Source organism: Anas platyrhynchos, chromosome 3 (assembly GCF_047663525.1).
Source record: "Anas platyrhynchos isolate ZD024472 breed Pekin duck chromosome 3, IASCAAS_PekinDuck_T2T, whole genome shotgun sequence".
In the NCBI taxonomy this organism is placed as follows: Eukaryota; Metazoa; Chordata; class Aves; order Anseriformes; family Anatidae; genus Anas; species Anas platyrhynchos.
The window spans coordinates 6,884,029-6,904,061 of NC_092589.1; the positions used below are offsets into that span (position 1 = coordinate 6,884,029).

Consider the following 20,033-nt stretch of genomic DNA (forward strand, 5'->3'; position numbering starts at 1 on the left):
TCGATTAAGGTCTTTTAACAATCAAATTCAAGGAACACACTAGTGCAAGATGGTCATTGACTTACTTCCCTCTTCAATCCTGAATAGTTCTTCTAGACCAACAGTGAAGATGTGAGAAAGCCACACAACACACTAGGGCAAGCAGCTTTCTGCCATCCAAGGAACTCTTCTAGATAAAATTTTATTCTAGGGTACCCAAACTTCCTAGTTTTTACTGGAAGCGTTTATATAAGACACCAGCCAGCTTCAAGGAGTACTGCACCATGATGCAAAGTTCTTGACATATGAACTTTTGATTTTATTTTGAAGAATCACAGAGCAGAACTGAAGTTCTCCAATCCCTGCTTGTGAGGAATCCCTTGATATATCCAATAGCTTACAAAAACAGTAACTACTTACTGGGGGGCAGCAGGGCAGCTGGTTACATTAACAGTTTGTTCCTCCTTGGGACTGCCACAAGCAATCATTATACTAGGTACTATGGCTTCAATAACTTGCCAAAACTCCTCATCTGAAGCAATTATGCATTGAAACAGGTGAATTAATTTTAGGTATCCTTTTCAGGCCTAGATGTCCATAAACATCTTTTTAAGAAGCCAAATGATGTGAGCCACTTCCAAAAATGCAGCGTACTGACAAATCCTGCAGCAAATTGCATCACCTACAAGCACCAGATGCTCTCTCTCAACAGGATGAACATATTCAAAGTTATGAGAAAAAGTTACATGGCAATTAACATAGGTTAATTCATTCTCCCACTGCACTGTAGAGCCAATTCAATGGAATTACAAAGCAGATCAAGCTTTAACTTCACCAGTTACACCCTACTATAGCCATGCAGACCCCTAGTTGGCTACAAGAACATACTTCAGCTAATTATCAACTAGTATAAAAAACACACTTGTTCATTAAGACAGAAACCCCATCAAGACTCAAAGTCAATACACATGTAACACAAGCAACAGCCAAATTGTGTATGGAATTTATGGAATTAAAATCCAAAGCTAAGAGAGCACATAAAAAAAGATGTCTAAAGGCATCTATACAATCCTGACATCCCCAGTGAAGAAAACTGAGCGCAGCAGAATGTTCCCCAGTCTGTTACTGACTTGGACTACCAAGTCCCTGTAGGTTCAACCTGGAGCAGTACCACCTGGGTATTATATTGACCTAAGAAGGCAGCATAACCATTTTCTCACAGTACCACAGAGCTAAAACATCCAGCAGTTCTATGCTGAAAGTTCAGTTCAAGAGGGAAAGAATCACTGTATTACAGCCATGCTGAACTTGGGTATGTTTTTACACTGACCCTCCTTGGTGCTTCTAATACCAGTAACATATCACATGATCAAACGTGCATACCAAGAAGATACACATATGTTTACTATCCTTCTCCCAAGCCCTGTGAAATTCACTCTCATACCCACCAATGCCTTACGCTACTGGACATCAGCTCCCATAGTTTCATACAAACAGCAATGCTTAACCAAGACCGAAGCTTCCAAACATGCAACTGCCTAACAGACCCATGGAATTAAAGAGTCTGGGATGAATACAGCTAAACATCCATTTGAGTTGTCCCAAAGCTATTTCAGTTGTTAGGGGCATTCTTTCTTTTCAGAAAGTACACCAAAAAAGCTAAGAACAGAAGAAAATCTAGAAGTCAAGGACAGAACAAAGCTTCTTACTTGCCTAACACAGATGTGCAGATAGTTTTGCAAGCTGCAGTAAGAGTTAAGCAGGAGGAGGCATGCTAAGAATTATGGGGAAGAAGTCAGGTGGATTTGAAAGTAAGTTCAGCATGGGCTAGCCAGACTGCATCCTAAATCTTTCTTCCATGTTACTTTATCCTGTTCCAGACACAATGCTGTTAAGATCCCAATATTTAGATTCCTCTATTTCTATTACTCACATCACCTTTTAAACCATGTTCTGAACTGGCAGACTCTGCAATTAAGTGCTTTTTCCTGCAGGAACTTTTGAACTTCTCTTGAAAGAGGTAAAAGCTTACAGACATTCACTGAAAAACATCTACACCCTTGGGAAAATACTAAAATAGCAAGCCAAGTTTACATGAAAATATTAGTCCATTTATTTGTAAATTTGTATCATGATCCCCTTTTGGCAGTTAATAGCCTCCTCTTGCATTTGTTTCTTGTTGCATTGATTTCCTAAATACACAAAACTATCCCCAGCTGATTTATATGAAATAATTTCTCCCAATACAACAATGGCCATTTGATCATTGTATTTAGTGTTAATCTTCTACTCTCTTTATATCTCTTTCCTATGTTTTAAGGTCAATTCAGACCAAAAAATTTTACAAACAGCGCCTATTTTGTAAGTCAGTAAACAAGCATATCACTTACAACACAAGCACTCGGAAGTCCATGCTACCGAAGGCAAAAGCTACAAGCCACTTTGTGACACTCATCTAAAAAAGCTACAGCTAACTACTTGGATTTAGGAAAACTGAAAATATAAATATTTCCAAAAAGAAACATGGGGTCTTAGAACCCGCAGGAATTCACATTAGAAAGCCTTACAAAACTTTTTTTAGATACACAAAATGAGTTCAAGGAAGTATATTTTCTTTTTATTCCAATAGTTGGAAGGAAGGAATAGAAAAGCATCAGCTACTTTGTCTCATTTTAATTCACTTTTTATTGTTGTGCAAGAGTATCTTAGTAAGATGCCTGACACTGAAACTCCCAATTTCTTAAGCATGGACAATTAAAAACTCGCCAGAAGAGGATCTATGCCAACACCCTTGTAGCAATACTTGCTTTCAACATTAAGCCTTTTTTCCCAAGTAGTTGGAAACTAGATAAAAGCAATATAAAATTCACTTTCAAGACAACATATGCTCACAGACACACACTCCCCTGATTTGAACTCAAATTTCACAATTTGCACTAAGTCCTGAGAAGAGCACAAGAAGAATCCGTGCAGAAGAAAACAGTAATGGGAAAAAAAATAGATAAAAGGACAAAATCTTCTCTTAATACATATACTTTTTTGTAAGTATAAATGTTCTAACAGCACTTCTTTTTTCTCTTAAATGCAATCATTCAGTGTGGCCAATATTGAGTTTATAGCTTCACAATCCTGTCCAGAACAGTAACTCAGACTTTCCTGATGAACAAAGGCCTAGAAGGTGAGCTGCAAGCAACAACACCCCCACCGAGTCATACTCACTCATCTCTTATAATAGCCAGAGGCATGACAGAAATGAAAACACACATTAAACTATCATTTTTCTGTTATTTCAATGGGCATAAAGGCCTGCTTTAAACAAGGGCACATAAATCACCATGGATACTCTAGTCAATAGCAGAGTAAATCTGTTAATATTACTGATTTTTATTCAAGTTAATTAATTTTGCTCAACTGATTAGCTATAAGGTCAAACACAGTCCATACACATAGGTTCAAAGTCTACATTACCTGTGCGCCTTCTCCATGGTACAAGCAGTTCACCACATTGTCCAAAAGATTGATATCCAGTTTCTGGTTAAAATCCAGCAGCTGACGAGCTGCATGGTCTGCTAACATTGTCATAATTGCTGGCATAGATTACTGAAAAATAAAGAATTTTTTGATCAATTAATAGGAACTTACTAGGTGCAGTTGTAAAGTAGTTGCTTCAAGTTAAACACCTCATTTGATTGAGGTGAGCTACATTAGCAGTACTAGGCAGCACTAAATACACAAAACTCCCACCGTTGTTAAACACAAGGACAAACCCATACTTAAAATTCACACATTACTGCCCCAACCGAATTCTCAGCGTGTTCAGCAGGCACAACCCATAATAGCAGTTTGACTAATCAATGGGCCACATTATCAAGCAAGCTGAGCAACTTCTTTCCAAGCAGGCAGCAGCCCCTACAGTTCCCTGAACATCTGTAAACCAGTAGAAGTTTTTAAAAACTACCAGGTTTGCTGGTAGAAATACCCAGTAGCAACCATTCCGTGACTCTGGAACACGACCCATACCCATCCTACTCATCTCAGTAGAATTTTAAGCTTTCAAGGCCAACATGCACATCTGGCTCTGAAAGCTTTTAAACAACCCATTATGGAAGTGAAACAATTTACAAACGTGGTAAGAAGTTAGCCACAGAGGTCATTTTTCATATGCTTGGATAGAGTTCACATGTTATCTACATACAAGCAAGCCATTGCCATTGAAATTAAGGCAGTTGCCTGTTTGAAGGCATTTCAAGATGAAGTAAGGAGGCAGTTAATTCAGCATAGCACCTCAGAGAACTTCACACTGGAATGGAAAAGCCCTCTGGAGGTTTCAGGTCCCATAACACACCGACTCCTTGCCTTAGATCTAGTAGCCTCAACATTTTGCAAAGGAAATTAGATGGAGCACGTGTGACCATGCACATTAAGATGCTTACAAGCCAGAAACTGCTACAAGATGAAGGCACCCCCAAACAAGACAAGCCAAAACCCAAGGAAGTGCAGATCAGAAGCTACACTCCACTCCTTTTAAACCAGACCCCTGCTGGGAATAGCTTAAGTTTATTCCCCTCTTCACACAGCAACGGTAACACATTCCCACCCTCTTATCTACAGTTCTCTCCCCCTCCTATTCAGGGCCTTCCATATAGATACAAGCTTCACACCGAACCACTCTTTTGAGAAATGCCCCGAAGTTTGGAGAACTGCAAGGTCATTCAAAAAGTTACAGGAGCGCTATCAGCATGTTCAAAGCAACACAATCCATCTCTTCTGGAAACAAACTGCATCCACATGGAAAACAAGAGAAATCAATGTACCCAACCCACCCCTTCTTTAGGGCAAGCTAAAAGTTCTGCTCTTACTGGATAGCTTCATGGGGAAATACGAACTCATTTCATCCCTTACATATTTAAGTCTTATGCTTAAAAGTGAAGAGCAAGACAAACCTGTGACTCAACCCAAGCAATTGCTAATTAAGTGAAAGTCCTACAGTAACATGCAGACAGGGAAAATCTTTTGTTTAGAATGTACATTTGCAAGTAGAATCAAGCAGTTTTGTCTGCTTCTATCTAGAATTATATTAACTGGGGAAAAAATAATATTTTAGTAATATTTTGAATAAATAACTCATGCAATTAGTATTATTGCACTAGTGTAATCATTTTGAGGGGTCCATGGTATTATCCAGTCAGGCTTTTTACAGCATCTCCCTGGAAAAATACGAGGAAATAAACATCAAATAGAAACCAAAATTAATTAAACCCTGCATTTGTCCTCCACCCAGCTCGGAAAGTTTTGGGAATCGCTACATACGGAAGCAAGGAACAAAACAGCAGGGAAAGATGATTTCCTTCTTCTAACTTAAAAGGGTACTTCAAGACTTCACCTGGCAGAGGGGCAGCGAGCAGTGCTGCTAGGAGGAAACCCAACCAATTAATGCGCTGCGCAGCGTAGAGCATGATCGCTCCCACCACCAGCCGCGCGTACTCGCAGGCACGCCCCTCTCCTTTTGCATCTGCCCTCCATGGCTGAAGCGGGAGCTGGGAAAGCAGCCCTCAGACTACGAGGAACGTTTTAAATCTGTGATTCTTTGGGTAGGGCCACTCAGTTTAGATCCGAGCCCCCTTCAGTGGTCTTTACGCAGTCCTAAGAAGACAAACGAGCAGCCATGTGACAAGCAGAAGTTATTAACCACATGGAGGCAAAAAGGAAATGTTTTGAATAGGGCCCTTTGCCACTCCCAGCATTATCTTCAAAATGACCTGCCTGCTTGCAAACTGAAAGACAGAAATGGCGGCTTTGTGGTCAATACCAACGGCAACCAACCTGATCTCCTGCTCCCAGCACCGTACCCACACGAAGCTCACAGCCTTTGGCATACCATGCCCCTACACTTTCCCCGTCATGCCTGAATGCGAGCAGTTTTAAATCTCACCTCTAACCACCACCACCACCAATTCTTCAACACTGGCAATAAGTGTGGTAACAGAAAGTTTAAAAAAAAACTAAACTACAACACAGCAAGAACATGACGTCTACCGAAGGTCAAAAGAACTGCATTTGCAGAGAACTGTTTACACAGTTATCCCAACTCTCCATGACCCTGGACCCTCAGTTTGAAACAACCATTAGCTCCTTAAGACACACCCGATTCATTTAAGCACGTCGTGCCCGGGAACGAGACCATTGATTCGCAGCAGCGAGACTGAGAGCATTCCCAGGGAAGCCCGGGGCATACCTCCACCGCAGGCACCCAGAGCTCCGGGGGGCAGCCATTAGGCCACCCTGGGCGAGCCGCTCTGCCCTCCGCATGCCAGCCCAGCGCCGGAGGGGGGAGGGAGCCACCCTCCTCCAGCCATTTCCTCGCATCTTTCGGCCGTCCCCCCAGCCCCACGCTGCTCAGCGGAGCACCTGGCACGGCGGGGATGGCCAAGCACCCATCCCCTCCCTCCCTGCCCCACAGAGGGCATGGGGAGGGGGGGGATCTACCCCCAGCGGTGCCCAGGCCCCACCGTCCTCCTCCTGCGGGGCCGCCGAGCCCCGGGCTCGCCCCGGTGGGGGCCGGGGGCCGGGTGGCTGGCGGCGGGGCCCCTCCTTCCCCCTCGTGCCCCCCTCTCCCCGCCTGCCTCCCCTCCCTCCCTCTCTCCCTGCCTGCCTCCGCTCCAGCCCTGCGCTCTATACAGGGCCCCCACGTGACGCGGGCGGACGTTTCAATACTGCTGCACAGACACACAAAAATATTTCTGGAAACTTCCACTCCTAATAATTTACAGATTAGGGCCCGGCTCTCCCCCCCGCGCGGACCCAACCCCGGCCCGATCGCCCCCCTCGTACCGAGGCCGAGGCCCCCCCCCAGGCCCCCTCGGGCCCCCCCAGCTCCCCGAGCCCACCGCCGCGGCCCCGTGCCCGGCCTGGGGTCCCCGCTGCTCGCAGCCCCGGGCCTCCAAGCCCCCCCCCCCGTCCCCTCCCTTCAGCCCCCAGCCCTCAGGGGGGCTCCTCAGGGCCCTCCCTCCGCCCCCGGCCCGCTCCGCGCCCTCACCTCCGTGTTCCTCGCAGCCTCCTCCTTCGGAAAGTAAGGGGGGAGGGAGGGGGGGAAGGTGAGCCAAGTTTCTAACCACACGCCGAAAGGAATAAAATAAGAAAAAAAAAAAAAAAAAAAGAAAGAATAATGACGATAAAAAAAAAAATTAAAAAAAAAAAAAATAAAAGAACGACGACCCCCGAAGTGAATTAAAAAATCAAGGGGAGGGTGCGCGGCTGCCTCTCCGCTCGGTCCCAGGGGCCGTGAGGGGCCGTGAGGGGCCGTGAGGGCTTCCCGCCGCCGCCGAGCCCCCCCGGGCCGCTTCTACCTTCCGCGGGGCCCCGCCGGCTCCGGCTCCGGCTCCCTGCCCCGCCGCCGGCCGCCCCGGGCCCCGCAGTGCCGGCGGTGCTGGCGGCCGGGGGCTGCCGCTCGTCCCGCTGCCGCCGCCGCCCTCCCCTCAGCCCGGCGGGCGCTCAGGGCAGCCCCATCCCCGCCGCCCGCCCCCCGGCTCGCAGCGAACTTCGCCCCCCGGCGGCTCCCCCCCGCGGGCTCCCCCTGTGAGCAGGTCGCACGCACGGCGGCCGAGGCGGCGGCGGCGGCAGGGACTGAGCGCGGCGCGGCTCCCCCTCCTAGTGCCACAGGCGCGGAACCGGCTCAAACCGGTTCAGACCGGGAGATTCCATCTCGGTTGAGTTTGCGGCCCATGGCGCCGCGGAGCGTTTGGAAACCTCGGGCCTCCGCCCAGCGCCCGCTCCCATTGGCTGCCCGGCGGGCCGCCGCGCCAGCGGCCTCCGCGCTGATTGGCCGGTGGAGCTGTCCGTCCAACGCCGAGCCGCGGAGGGGGGGGGGAAGGAGAGGGGGGCGGGCCGCCGCACGCTGATTGGCCGGGCCGAGCTGTCGCTCAACGCCGGGCCCGCCTCCGCTTCGCAAACGGCGGGCGCAGGTGCCGGCGCGCTGTGATTGGGCGGCGGCTCGGCGTGACGTCAGCGGCGCGTGGGCTTCTTGAGGGGGGGGGGGGAGGAGGCGGCCGTTGGGCGGCGGGTTCGCGCCTCAGGGGGTGCGGGGGGGGGGGCGCCCTGTGAGGGGAACCAGGGGAGCCCCTGTGAGGGGAGTGGGGGAGTTTAAGGGAATTAAGGGAATCTTAGCAGGTAGGATGCTGATTAATGAACACCTAGGTTGTTGTATCGAACGAGTAGGTGCTGTTGAACGCCTTTTGCTTGCTCCTGTACAAATTAGCTGCAATAAGAAGTCTCGGGGCCCCTCAGAAAGGATGGTTCCTGATAAAAGCGGGGAGCCTGTCTCAAGGAGCGGCTGAGGCCGGCCCTGTGGTTTGGGCAAGAGCCAAGGAGCAGCTGGGTCTGCACAAAGGTAGGGGGTGATGAGGAGGAGTCAGCAGCCTTCATCCCCACGACCCCTGGCGACCACCACCAGGAGACACTGCCCAAACGCAGATGGGAGGAGCTTATGGAAATAACTTCTGGCAATTAATTTTAATATGAAGCGGGGATAGGTCATGCGTATGTATAGGCGCATTGGGAAACTTCATGCACACGTAACTCTTCACTGCATATAACTGAGGCGAGTTGCCCCACTGAAGTGCACACGACTTTGGTGGGACTACCCCCCGTGCTGCCCAGTGGTGAATAAGCATCCCTACTGTACAACCGTACTGGTTGTGGAGTCTGTTTTCTGCACATCAGTGCATAAAACCAGCCAGGAGGCTCTCTGCTTGACTGTGGGATCGAGTACAAAGCAGACACCCCTGGGTGCCCCCTGAGCATTTTCCTCAGAGGAAGCTCTGCAGCCAGCTGCGCGCTGTGGGAGCAGACAATGACCTCCTGAAGGCGTGGATACAGCGGTATGTGTTATAAGAAGGGCACATAAGTCATACGTGTGGCCAGGGCAGCTGGTAAATCGCACAGAGATGTTTGGCATGCAGCATAGTCCTCGTGTAGGAGAAGGGCTTAGAGAAGGAGCTTGGAGGTAAACTGAGGCGGTGTTGCTCAGCATGCAGTATTGGATGAAGGTGTACCAAAGCAGATAAAATTCATCAAGCACCAGAGCAATGTCTAATGCATCTGTTTAAGCCTCCCCCTCGACCACAGGAACAGGGTGTGGACTTGGATGGAACATCCGCTCACCCGGACAGTCCTATATCTTCCCGTAGTAGGCAGAAATCTGCCCCCGCAGCCTTACAAACACCTCTCCAAAAGGCAGTAAGTCGGGCCTGATGGTGGGACAATGCTGATCAAAGTACCGTTTTCCACTGCTGATTCAGGGGAATGGAAAAGGATTGCAAAGGATTACAGGACTGATCCGGTAAGTATAACCAAATATTTTCATTTCATTGTAAAACAGCATAACCCTGACTGGAAGGACATACAGTTATTATTAATGAGTACATGACTGAGACAGAGAAGCAACTGATTTTCAAAACAGCAGGGAATTTGGCTGGAGACCATTATTGGATTATAGGAGGGGATGTTAAGGAATACTTCCCTCTCCAAGACCCAAAGTGGGATGTTAATAAATCTGCACATATGGAAAAATTGCAGGAGTATCAAGACTGGATTTCAAAGGGAATGGAGATGGCCATCCCAAAAACCATAAACTGGTCAGCTTTATATTCAGTTAAACAGAGTCCTTCCAAGTCCCAATCTGAATTCCTGGATCAACTGAGGGCTGTAATGCATTGTAGCACACCTTGGTCAGAGGTAGGAATACAACCATTAGTCTCCCTGTTTCTGGGTCAGTCCACAGGGGACATCAGGCTATCGTGGCGAAAGGGGCAACTGGCCACAGTGAAAGGAATATTTCTGTGAGCCTCTAAGCTCACAGAAAACAATGGGGCAACCACAAATTTCTGTCTATGCCCAACTCCCCAAAAGCCCTTCTAGGCAGAGCTTTGTTGAGACAGCTGGGTGCAAAGATTACATTTGAAAAAGGGGAAGTTACTCTGAAGGTAAAAGATCAGCAGTACATTCAAAATCTGAGTCTATCCATAACTAGTCTTCCTACTGAAGGAAAAATCAGCGAAGAGATTCTAGACCAAGTATATCCTGGGGTATGGGCCACCGATGTACCCGGAAAGGCAAAGAATGCTCCACCTCTTGAGATTAAACTCAAGGAAGGTCAACAACCAGTAAGATTTAAACAATACCCCCTAAAGAAGGAAGATAGGGAAGGAATTCAGCCAGTAATAGAACAATTTTTACTATTTGGATTATTAAAAGAATGCGAGTCTGATTTCAACACCCCCATATTACCTGTTTGTAAACTTGTATTGAGTGGTCCAGGACCTACGAGCTGTAAATAAGATCACTGAAGACCTTCACCCAGTAGTAGCAAATCCATATACCTTGTTAACTGTATTGACACCCAAACTAACGTGGTTTACTGTTTTAGACCTGAAGGATGCCTCCCTCTCCATGAAGCTAGCCAGAAGATATTTGCATTTGAATGGGAATATCCTGAAAGTGGACATAAGACTCAGTTCGCTTGGACGATGTTGCCACAAGGATTTAAGAACAGCCCTACCATCTTTGGTAATCAACTTGCAAAAGACCTGGAATCTTGGGAAGCCCTGTCTGAGGAAGGGAAGCTATTGCAATATGTGGACGATATCCTGATTGCTGCTGAGATGGAGGGTGGCTGTATGGCTGGACGGTGAGCCTGCTAAATTTCTTGGGGCTCCAAGGGTACCGAGTATCCAGGAAGAAGGCTCAGGTAATACAGTGTAAGGTGATTTATTTGGGCTATGAAATTAGTGCTCGACAAAGAACTTTGGGACAGGCCCGTAAAGGGGCAATGTGCCAAATTCAGAGACCCCAGATGGTAAAGGAGTTATAGACTTCCTTGGGAATGACTGGGTGGTGTCAACTGTAGATCTGTAACTATAGACTGCTTGTTAAACCACTATATGCACTAACAACCACTGATCAGAAACACCTTAAATGGGACAAGGAGACCATGCAAGCCTTTGAGTCACTGAAGAAGGCCTTAGGGCTTCCCAATGTGAGTAAGCCATTTTTCTTTATCTCCCATGAGAAGCAGGGGATTGCTTTGGGAATATTATCAATATGGGCCCAGATCTTGTGCTGAGCAGTTGCCTACTTTTCCAAGCAATTGGATGCACCTGCAGAGGGCTGGCCTGTATGCTTACGAGCAGTCACAGCAGTAATATTGAACATACAAGAAGCCTGAAAATTTACCCTGGGCCAGAAAACAACTGTACTAGTGTCCTACACAGTATCCTCAGTACTAAAAGCAAAAGGTGGATATTGGCTATCTCCACAAAGATTCCTGAGATATCAGGCGATACTGGTAGAAAAGGACAATGTGGAGATCGTCACTAACATTGTAAACCCAGCTTCTTTCCTCAGCGGAAACACAGGAGAATCAGTGCATCATGACTGCTCGGATACTATTGAAGCAACATATGCAAGCCGTCTGGACCTGAGAGACAGTCCTATGGAAGATGGGGAGATCTAGTTTGTGGATGAAAGCAGCTATGTTCTGAGTGGTAGGAGGCATGCAGGACATGCCATCACCACCAGCCAAGAAATAATGGAGTCAAAGCTTCTGCCCACGAATACCTCTGCACAGAAGGTGGAAATAATTGCTCTGACTCGTGCCTTGGAATTGGCCCAAGGCAAAACTGTGAACATCTATACAGACTCTAAGTATGCCTTCAGGGTCGTACATGGAGCAATCTGGAAGGAAAGAGGATTATTAAACTCTCAGGGCAAAAACATCAAGCATGCAGAGGAGGTCCTGAAACTGTTAGAGGCAGTCCAGCTCCCTGAGAAAGTGGTGATTATGCACATGAAGGCACACCTGAGAGTGAGCTCAGAATTGGAAAGAGGAAATGAGCTGGCGGATGGAAAGGCAAAACAAGTAGCTAAAACCAAGGTAAATATAGAAGGGGCTTTGATTCTTGATGGATGAATTTCCCTAGAAGGTAAGCCAGAATAAACTAAAGAGGGTCAGAAACTCATCTTGTATTGAGAAGGGTTGTATAACAAAGAAGGGTGGGCTCACACCCCACAAGGAAAGCTAATTATTCCTTCCTGCCTAATATGGCATTTGGTAAGAGAAGAGCATAGGAAAAGGCACTGGGGAGCAGAAGCCCTGTATAAACATCTAATCAGAGAAATTGTGGCCAGAAACTTATACACCACAGTGAGACAGGTAACTCAGCAATGCGATCTTTGCCTCCAGACTAATCCCAAGAATACCTCCAAGCCAGAAATGGGCCAAATTGGAAAAGGTAATGGGCCTGGACAACAATGGCGGATTGATTTCACAGAACTCCCAAGAAAAGGGGAGTATTGGTATTTATTGGTATTAACTGACACCTTTTCAGGATGGCCAGAAGCATTCCCAGCCAGAACATCTAAGGCTTGGGAGATAACTAAAATATTACTACAAGAGATAATACCACATCTTGGGGTTCCAGTAGCTATATCCTTTGACAGAGGACCACACTTTATCTCAAAGTGGTACAACAAATTAGCTGCCGTTTGGGTATAGACTGGCATCTTCATACCTCAGTCGAGTGGCCAAGTAGAAAAAATGAACCAGTATATGAACTAGACCAATGGCGAAGGAAGGACTAGAGCCCTTTGAAATCTTGTATGGACGACCTTACGGAATAGAGGGCTGGAGATGGACTAGTGCACAATATACAACCTGGAGGTTATGTGTATGTAAAGACTCTTGTAGGAAAAAATACTTTGGAACCACAGTGGGAAGGACCATTCCAGGTACTCCTTACCTCTTTCACAGTGGTCAGAATCAAGGAGCAGAACGCATGAATCCATCACACCAGGCTGAAAAAGACACCCAAGACTCCATGGAAGGTTACTCAGATGCAACCAGGAAAGTTACATTTTTCACGGTCTTATTGGTATCATTGATAAAGGAACCAGAACAGTGGGAACACAATACTTATGTGAAACTCACCCATGCAGTGAGTGATAGTTTCAACTTTTCTGACTGTTGGGTGTGCGTGCTGCTGCCTAAAGGCAACCTAGAATTCCTAGTATGGGGTATACCCAGTATGGATTGAACACTGAGCTTTGTGCACCCTAGAAATGGAACCTGTCCTTTTGGCAATGACGTTCATCAACATCTAGGGGAAAGACCTGAACTACTCCCACACAAGAATGTTAACATATACACCAGATGTTTAAATGATAGCTCCCCATGCATAGGTACAGGTCCACTTAACCATTTAGCCCAGGAACCGGACAACTGCAGAAGTCACGATATATGCCAATAAAAAAAAGATAATATGAACTCAGGATTTCATGGCCTCAATCTTCTCGTGCAAACCTACAAGTTACAGATCAGATTCTATTGGTTATGCGGAGATGGGCGTGCTAGAAAAAGCTTGCCCTCAGATTGGAAGGGTCACTGTATAGGGGGCTACCTCAGGTGGTATATTCGCTGGACCACCTCCAGGAATAGTCCGAACTTTATGAAGAAGAACACATACTGCTCTGGATAACCCTCTCATGATGAGGCCTATGGGATTTCATAATCATGAAATGAAGCAGTTGTTTATCATAATAATTGTGGTCATAGTTTTGTCCATGGTTCTTTGCGTGGTGATCCGATGTACCTTATGGTGTTTTAAGAGTACAGGAGTTTCCTACAGTGAATCAAAAAAGAACCAACTAAGATGTAAAGTTGAGTCTAACAAATATCTTGAAGGGACGTTAGATAGGGAAACACTGAATTAAGGTTAGAGGTAGTAAAGAATTTACTAACTTCTTAGAAAAGGGGGGACAGAGAGGGGAATTAAGAGAATCTTAGTAGGTAGGATGCTGATTAATGAACACCTAGATTGTTGTACTGAACTAGTAGATGTTGCTTAATGTCTTTGCTTACTACTGAGCAAATTAACTGAAACAAGAAGTCTTGGGGCCCCTCGCAAAGGATGGTTCCTGACAAAAACGTTCCTGTCTCAAGAACCATCTGAGGCCAACCCTGTGGTTTGGACAAGAGCCAAGGAGCAGCTGGGTCTGCACAAAGGCAGGGGGTGATGAAAGAGTCATCAGCCTTCATCCCCACGATCCCCAGCAACCACCACCAGGAGACACTGCGCAAACGCAGATGGGAGGAGCTTATGGAAATGACTTCTGGCAACTAATTTTAATATGAAGCAGGGATAGGTCATGCATATGTATACGTGCATTTGGGAAGCTTCATGCAAATGTAACTCTTTACTGCATATAACCAAGGTGAGTTGCCGTGTTGGGATGTGCATGACTTTGGTGGGACTGCCCCCCGTGCTGCCCAGCGCTCAGTAAGCATCCCTACTGTACAATCTCACTGATGGTGGAGTCCATTTTCCACACCTCTGAGGGAGCCCCTCTGAGTGTGTGGGCCCAGGCTGGCAGCAGGGGACAGGCTGGGCTCTGAAGGCATAGGGTGCTGCCTCAGGTACCCCTGGCTGGCCCCTATCCTGCCCTAAGGCCTCTGGGGCATGAAGGGAGTTTCGTCCCACTATCAGCATGTATCTGGGCGTCTGGCTCTCTGCGGCATCTCTGTGCCCCACAGACTGCTTCAGGCACAGCTGCCTGGCACAGAGGAGAGAGAAGGCTTTAACCGAGCAAGGAGCACTCGTCTGCCATATGTGGGGAATGGATGGGGTGATTTTATGGCACGGGCTGGGTTCTCAGGGGTAATGTAGGCTCAGCAGCTGTGGTTGTGCATCTCACTGTCACCAAAAGGAGTGCAGGAATGAACTTAGCACATTTCGTGTTAAAAAACAGCCTGGTGTGAGTTCTGTTGTACAAACAAATGTGCTGTATTAAAACTTGTGTTCAGTGAAAGTACTTGGTATCTGCATACCTATTTCAAAGCCTTATCTGGAGAGATAGTAGTTCTAGAGCTTTTACAAAAAGGAATAATTTCTGAGGGGAGGATAACATTACAAAGTATTTATCCCAGGAACAAGCACTGCAGTTCTTACCACCTAGTCTAAGGTAAAGCTTTCCTTTTGATGATAGTCCTGGGACACCAATGTACTGTCAGTGAAACTGTTTATAGAAGATGTGCATTCAATTTGTAGGACACCAAATTATCTTGGTAGAATCGAATGGAAACTTCCTCCATAGCACTCTGAGGTGTTGTTCACCAGAGCTATGGCCAGTTAGAAGGCAGGGAAAGTTTACGCTTAAGTTCATTTGCACAGGTTTTTTAAAGTGATTTGTACTTTCCTCTGTGTGTTCAGCTTGAGACTTCACAAGGAAGTCTATCTTCTTAGAAATGCTGACTTTTGCTCACAAAAAGTCTTCTAAAGTCATCCTCATTTATTTTTTCATGAACTGAAAAAACTAATCTTGTAGTTGTAAGAAACTGTGCTGGTACCTTTTGCTTTTCGCTGTTTTTTTTTTGTTTGTTTGTTTGTTTGTTTTGTTTTTTTGTTTTTTTGTGCTTACTTTTTCTGCAAAGTGGAACCACAGTAGAGATTTGGGAGTACTACGTGGTTTTTTTTTGGAAAGGTGTATGTTGTTTTTAGCAGTTTTGGAGACTAACTACCCCAGAGTATTAAATGGGGTATTATAGGTGTTAATTTTTGCTACTAGTGTTGTTTGCTAATAATAAATTAGCTTAATGAAAATAAGCCCTTTGATTCCTCACTGAGTTATTAAAATAGGAGTTACTATATTGAATTGGAAAATGAAGAGACACAGAAGGGTGTGTGCCCCTTTGTCAACATGTATGTGTTCTGTATCAATTATGATTTCAAGTGGTCTGCCCTAATAGTCTGAGCTCCTAGCATGTGAAATATAAGCCTCTCAGTTACTGTTTGTTTTTGTCTACAGGCTCTAAGAAGCTTGTGGTTGAACCTTCTAGGATAAGTTCTCCATGGCTTTATAACAAACAAAAAAACAAAACAACAACAAGAAAAAACACTAGCAGAACAGAAAGGAGTATAGAAAGAAATACTTGGCCATAGAATGCTGAGGATAATAACAGAGAGAGAAGGTGGCTTCCTGTGGGACCACTTGTCCACAAAATGTCTGTCTTGTAGAGTAATTCATACAGACATAAAATGAAGAATTCAATAACATTAAATTCATTATTTCAAGTTGTATAAATCTTTAATTTTTTCCTACTTTATTATTCTAAAACTGTTGTCCTTGGCAGAAATATTCCAATATTTGTTGAAGTTAATGGATAATTACAGCACCAGCTTCATAAACCTTTTTTTTTTCTGATTTTTTTTTTGTATGTGAATGCTGAAGTGTTATCAGAGAACACTGGTGATTTAAAAAAAAAAAATCCCTACAATTTACTTAACTTTCCTTGCATTATAGATGACAGCATATATAATGTTTTGAGTGCTTGCTGCCAGAACCTTAAAGTTTGCCTTTAAATAAAGCTTCATGCTTCTTTAAAAATCAATTAACTTCTACAAAGGAGTTTAAGGAGCTAGTAGGTTTATGTGGGAGCTAACCTTTTCAACTAAGGGTCCGTTAATAGGTTTATATATATTCATGCTGGGAGCTTATTCTGTTATGTTAAATGAACTAAGCTACTAGCTCTGCAATGCCATGTGAGATTATGAAATTGCGAAGTATGTGGAATAGTTCAGAACTGAATTTAAGAATTATACCTTCTCAGTAGGTTATTTGTTCCCCAGTGCACTAGTTTTTTTAGCTGAAGTAGCTTTTGAGATCACAGTCCAAAAAAGGAAGGCATTTCACGTGATTGATACTCAATATTGAGCAATGATGTATTATGTTTCCAATTTGAACGGGCACTTCTTTGCTGGTAGAGAATCACCAAAGAGAAAGCTTGGCAAAACCAAGTAATTAAAACAATGCTTAGCCTAGCAACACCAATCTCATCTTAGTACAGGAAAACCACCTTCAGTATAGTTGCCTTCCCTAATAGTAATAATGTAAGGCATAGGGCAGGATCATGCAGAAATCTCAAATGAAGTAGGTAAAGATCACTGCTAAATTACTGGTAGTTTGAAGTATGTATCTTAGCAGAAAGGAGCTCGACAGTTATGGACTGTGCTGTTGCTGATAAATTACAAAAAGGAAGTGTATGCTGCTTTTTCTGAAGTCTTCTCGTTAGCTTTCCACCTTTACTGATTGTATGTGTTCAGCTATTAAACTGGTGGGCTGTGTACAAGAACTGTTTTTCCTATCAGTTTAACCCATTCCTTCTGTGAGATGTAGCACTAAGGTTGTTCCTGGAGTAATTCCCAGAAGATTTCTAGCAGTAAGAAAATCATCATTACAGCTACTTATATTCTATTCCTAACTATGATTCTCAACAGCCCTACGGGTTCCAAAAGTGCTGTGGGGGTTCTTATTCCTTGGTCTTCATTTTGTGGGTTTGTGTTGTGCTTTTATATATAATTCTGGGAAGGCCAGGAAAACAACACTGATATCCGAATGTGTTTTTCAGGCAGAAGCTGAGGAGACGCAAGATCATATGTTCCCAAATTAGGTCCTGTGTGATGTATTACTGAAGAAATCGCCCTGCTTCCAGGATAGTCACAGGTCAGGTGGAAGGGCAGGAGGAGGTGTGACTGAAAGTTGTGTATTAACTTAGCTTGCTTTAATTCAAGAAGGTGTTCATGGAAGCTTTGTTACCCACAGATAGATGTTGTTTCTGTAGTCAAGTTCATAAATTCTGAATTACTCTGCCCTTCATAAATGGAAACTGTAACTCTGAGGCTTTCTTACAAATAATAGTTGTTATCTTAAAGCAATCACAGCAGAGAGCTCCATTTTTACTGCATATGATTTATAAATCATATCTTTTTTATGAGGGAAGGGAAGTTTTTGAAGAGTATAAGAACTTGAATAGTTGGAATATGAACACTCACATTTTTAATCGCAGATAAAAGTAACTGCATCCTGTGACATCTGTCATGATGTTAGCAAGTAGTGCTTTATATCGCCTTGTTTACCTTAGTGTCGTGGGTTGACTTGTCTAGTAATTAACAAATCTGTAGTTTTGGCAGCGTGACTTATGAATAAAGATAGCATTGCTACTGGTTGGATTGAATTTGTAAGTAATTCAAAACCAGAATGAATAGATGTAGCAAGTTGCTGATGGGTTAAAAACAGGGTTGTAATTCTAGCACTGAGAATAAACAGTGTGTCTATGTATGTTTTGATGTTCTAGCTAGCCCTGGTGTTCAAAACAAACTGATGTAAGAGCCCAGAAAGTCAGATATTAACTCCTTTGGCTTGTGCAGAAGGTTTCCTTTTCTGTTTTCTTTTGTTTGTATTTTTATGCAGGAGAAGAGTTCAAATCCTTTAGATTAGTTTGTTAAACTGACTGTTCACTATTTCTGTTTAAATTAATTATTTCAGATGGAAGGTTAAATGCAGATTTTCACGCTTGCATCTGTAACATCCCAGAATGAAATGTGTTCTTTAAAAATCCTAACAGTAAACCAGGCCTTAGTCTGGCAAGTTAGTAAGCTGTATCCTGTGCTTGAGCAGGGGGGTAGTTCCTAGCTATCCTGTAGTAGGAAGCAGTTATCACCGGCTCTGCTTATTTCAGATAACTCTTAAATTCTTTGGTGGAAAAGGCCCTCGTATCTTTATGCAGGCTGTGGCTATTACAAACAAGCTGTAGTATGAGAAGACAGAGTACTCGTCTCTTCTCTTCTGTAAGAAGCTTGGTAAAGGATGGTTCAGAAACGGAGTGCAGTCATGCAAAAAGCATCTCTTTTAACAGGATAAATGGATCTCAACTTCTTTCTAATACAATAACGACCAATGGTATGTGTAAGCTTATGCCTGGTGTTTTGTTGCTGCTGTTCCCTGCCTGTTGTCTTCTTTATTATATGTTCAGTCTGGAATTTAGGCCTTGCTGAAATGAATAGGAAAACTTGGTTGGGTTTCAGGTCAGCAATGTGCCCTGGTAGTGATAAAAGCTAACTGTACAGGGCTGTATCAACAGGAGTGTAGCCAGTAGATGAAGTGAAGTGATTATTCCTTTCAGCTTGGCACTCACTAGGCTGCATCTGGAGCACAACGCCTGGTTTTTGGTCCTTCAGTACAAGAAACATGTTGAAAGCTCCATGGGAGCTCTTCAGAGGCCAGGCAATAAGAAGGGGGAGAGGCTGAGGGAGCTGGGCTGCTTCTTTCTGGAAAAGAGATGGCTGAGGGGACACCCAGGCAGCCCCCCAGTGCCCAGAATAATTTTACAGGAAAGGGCAAGCCAAGTTCTTTGAAATGCATGGCTGGAGAACAAGAGGCAACAAGCATAAATGCAAGTGGGAGGTTCCTACTGGAGATGAGGGGACTACTCTGCACTGTAAAAATAAGCATAACAAAGCTGCGAGCTGCTTGGTCTGAATTCAGCATTTGTTGTGGCTCGAGCAGGAGGTTGGATTATTGAGCAGAGATGTCCTAAGGTCCCTTCCAGTTTGAGTGATTTGAGAGAACTTTAAGTTTCCCATTGGTGTATATAACTTTCCCTGATATTGTTGTATGTGAAAATGTTGCTTATTTCTGGTCTTCAAACATAGTTTAACTCCTGATATGGTCGGATGATTTTCTTCAATCGACATCACTAATTTTGATTTTAATAAATGCTGTCAGAAATCTTTTGTGGCCTCTGAAAGAAATAGATGTTGAAATGATTAGTTATCTTGTACCCCACTAGCACATATTATATGATGGAACTGCGTTGGAGGAGTGTTTACAGGTTTAATATATTTATCTTTCCCAAAGTATCAAATCTCTGCTACTCGATCTTAAACCTGGGTGCTGTGAGTTTATTTTTCAGGTGTTTGTGAATGTATGCCAGTATCACTGATACTAACCCCTGGGCAGAGGAAGAAATGCATAATACAGTGAGTGAAGTTGGGAAGTGGGAGTATTTAGTTTTAGTTTTCCTTTGCCAAAGGAAAACTGAAGTGAATGTAAATTAGTCCTGTGTAATACCTTACACCCACGTCTGTAGAGACGTGAAGGATCTGCTTTCCTACCTTTTATGAGGAGATCTTAACTTCCCATGAAAACCAGCAGCAAACATGGTGTAG

At 44.6% G+C, this 20,033-nt stretch overlaps 1 protein-coding gene across 4 annotated transcripts in view; it reads right to left on the reverse strand.

The window, feature by feature from the left end:
* XPO1 (exportin 1) overlaps nucleotides 1-7,747 on the reverse strand; it is a 38,935-nt gene extending 31,188 nt beyond the window's left edge. Inside the window, exons 1-3 of one of the 4 annotated variants that reach the window (XM_027453298.3) lie at nucleotides 7,574-7,747; nucleotides 7,016-7,086; nucleotides 3,448-3,579 (exon numbers count right to left, since the gene is read on the reverse strand). In XM_027453298.3, the coding sequence (XP_027309099.1) occupies nucleotides 3,448-3,573 (126 nt within the window). In that variant the 5' untranslated portion in view covers nucleotides 3,574-3,579; nucleotides 7,016-7,086; nucleotides 7,574-7,747. Of the gene's footprint in view, nucleotides 1-3,447; nucleotides 3,580-6,214; nucleotides 6,529-7,015; nucleotides 7,087-7,573 lie in introns of those variants that run through there. The other 3 variants (XM_027453299.3, XM_072035234.1, XM_005016907.6) reach the window with 3 other exon arrangements.
* Nucleotides 7,748-20,033: the final 12,286 nt, after the last annotated feature.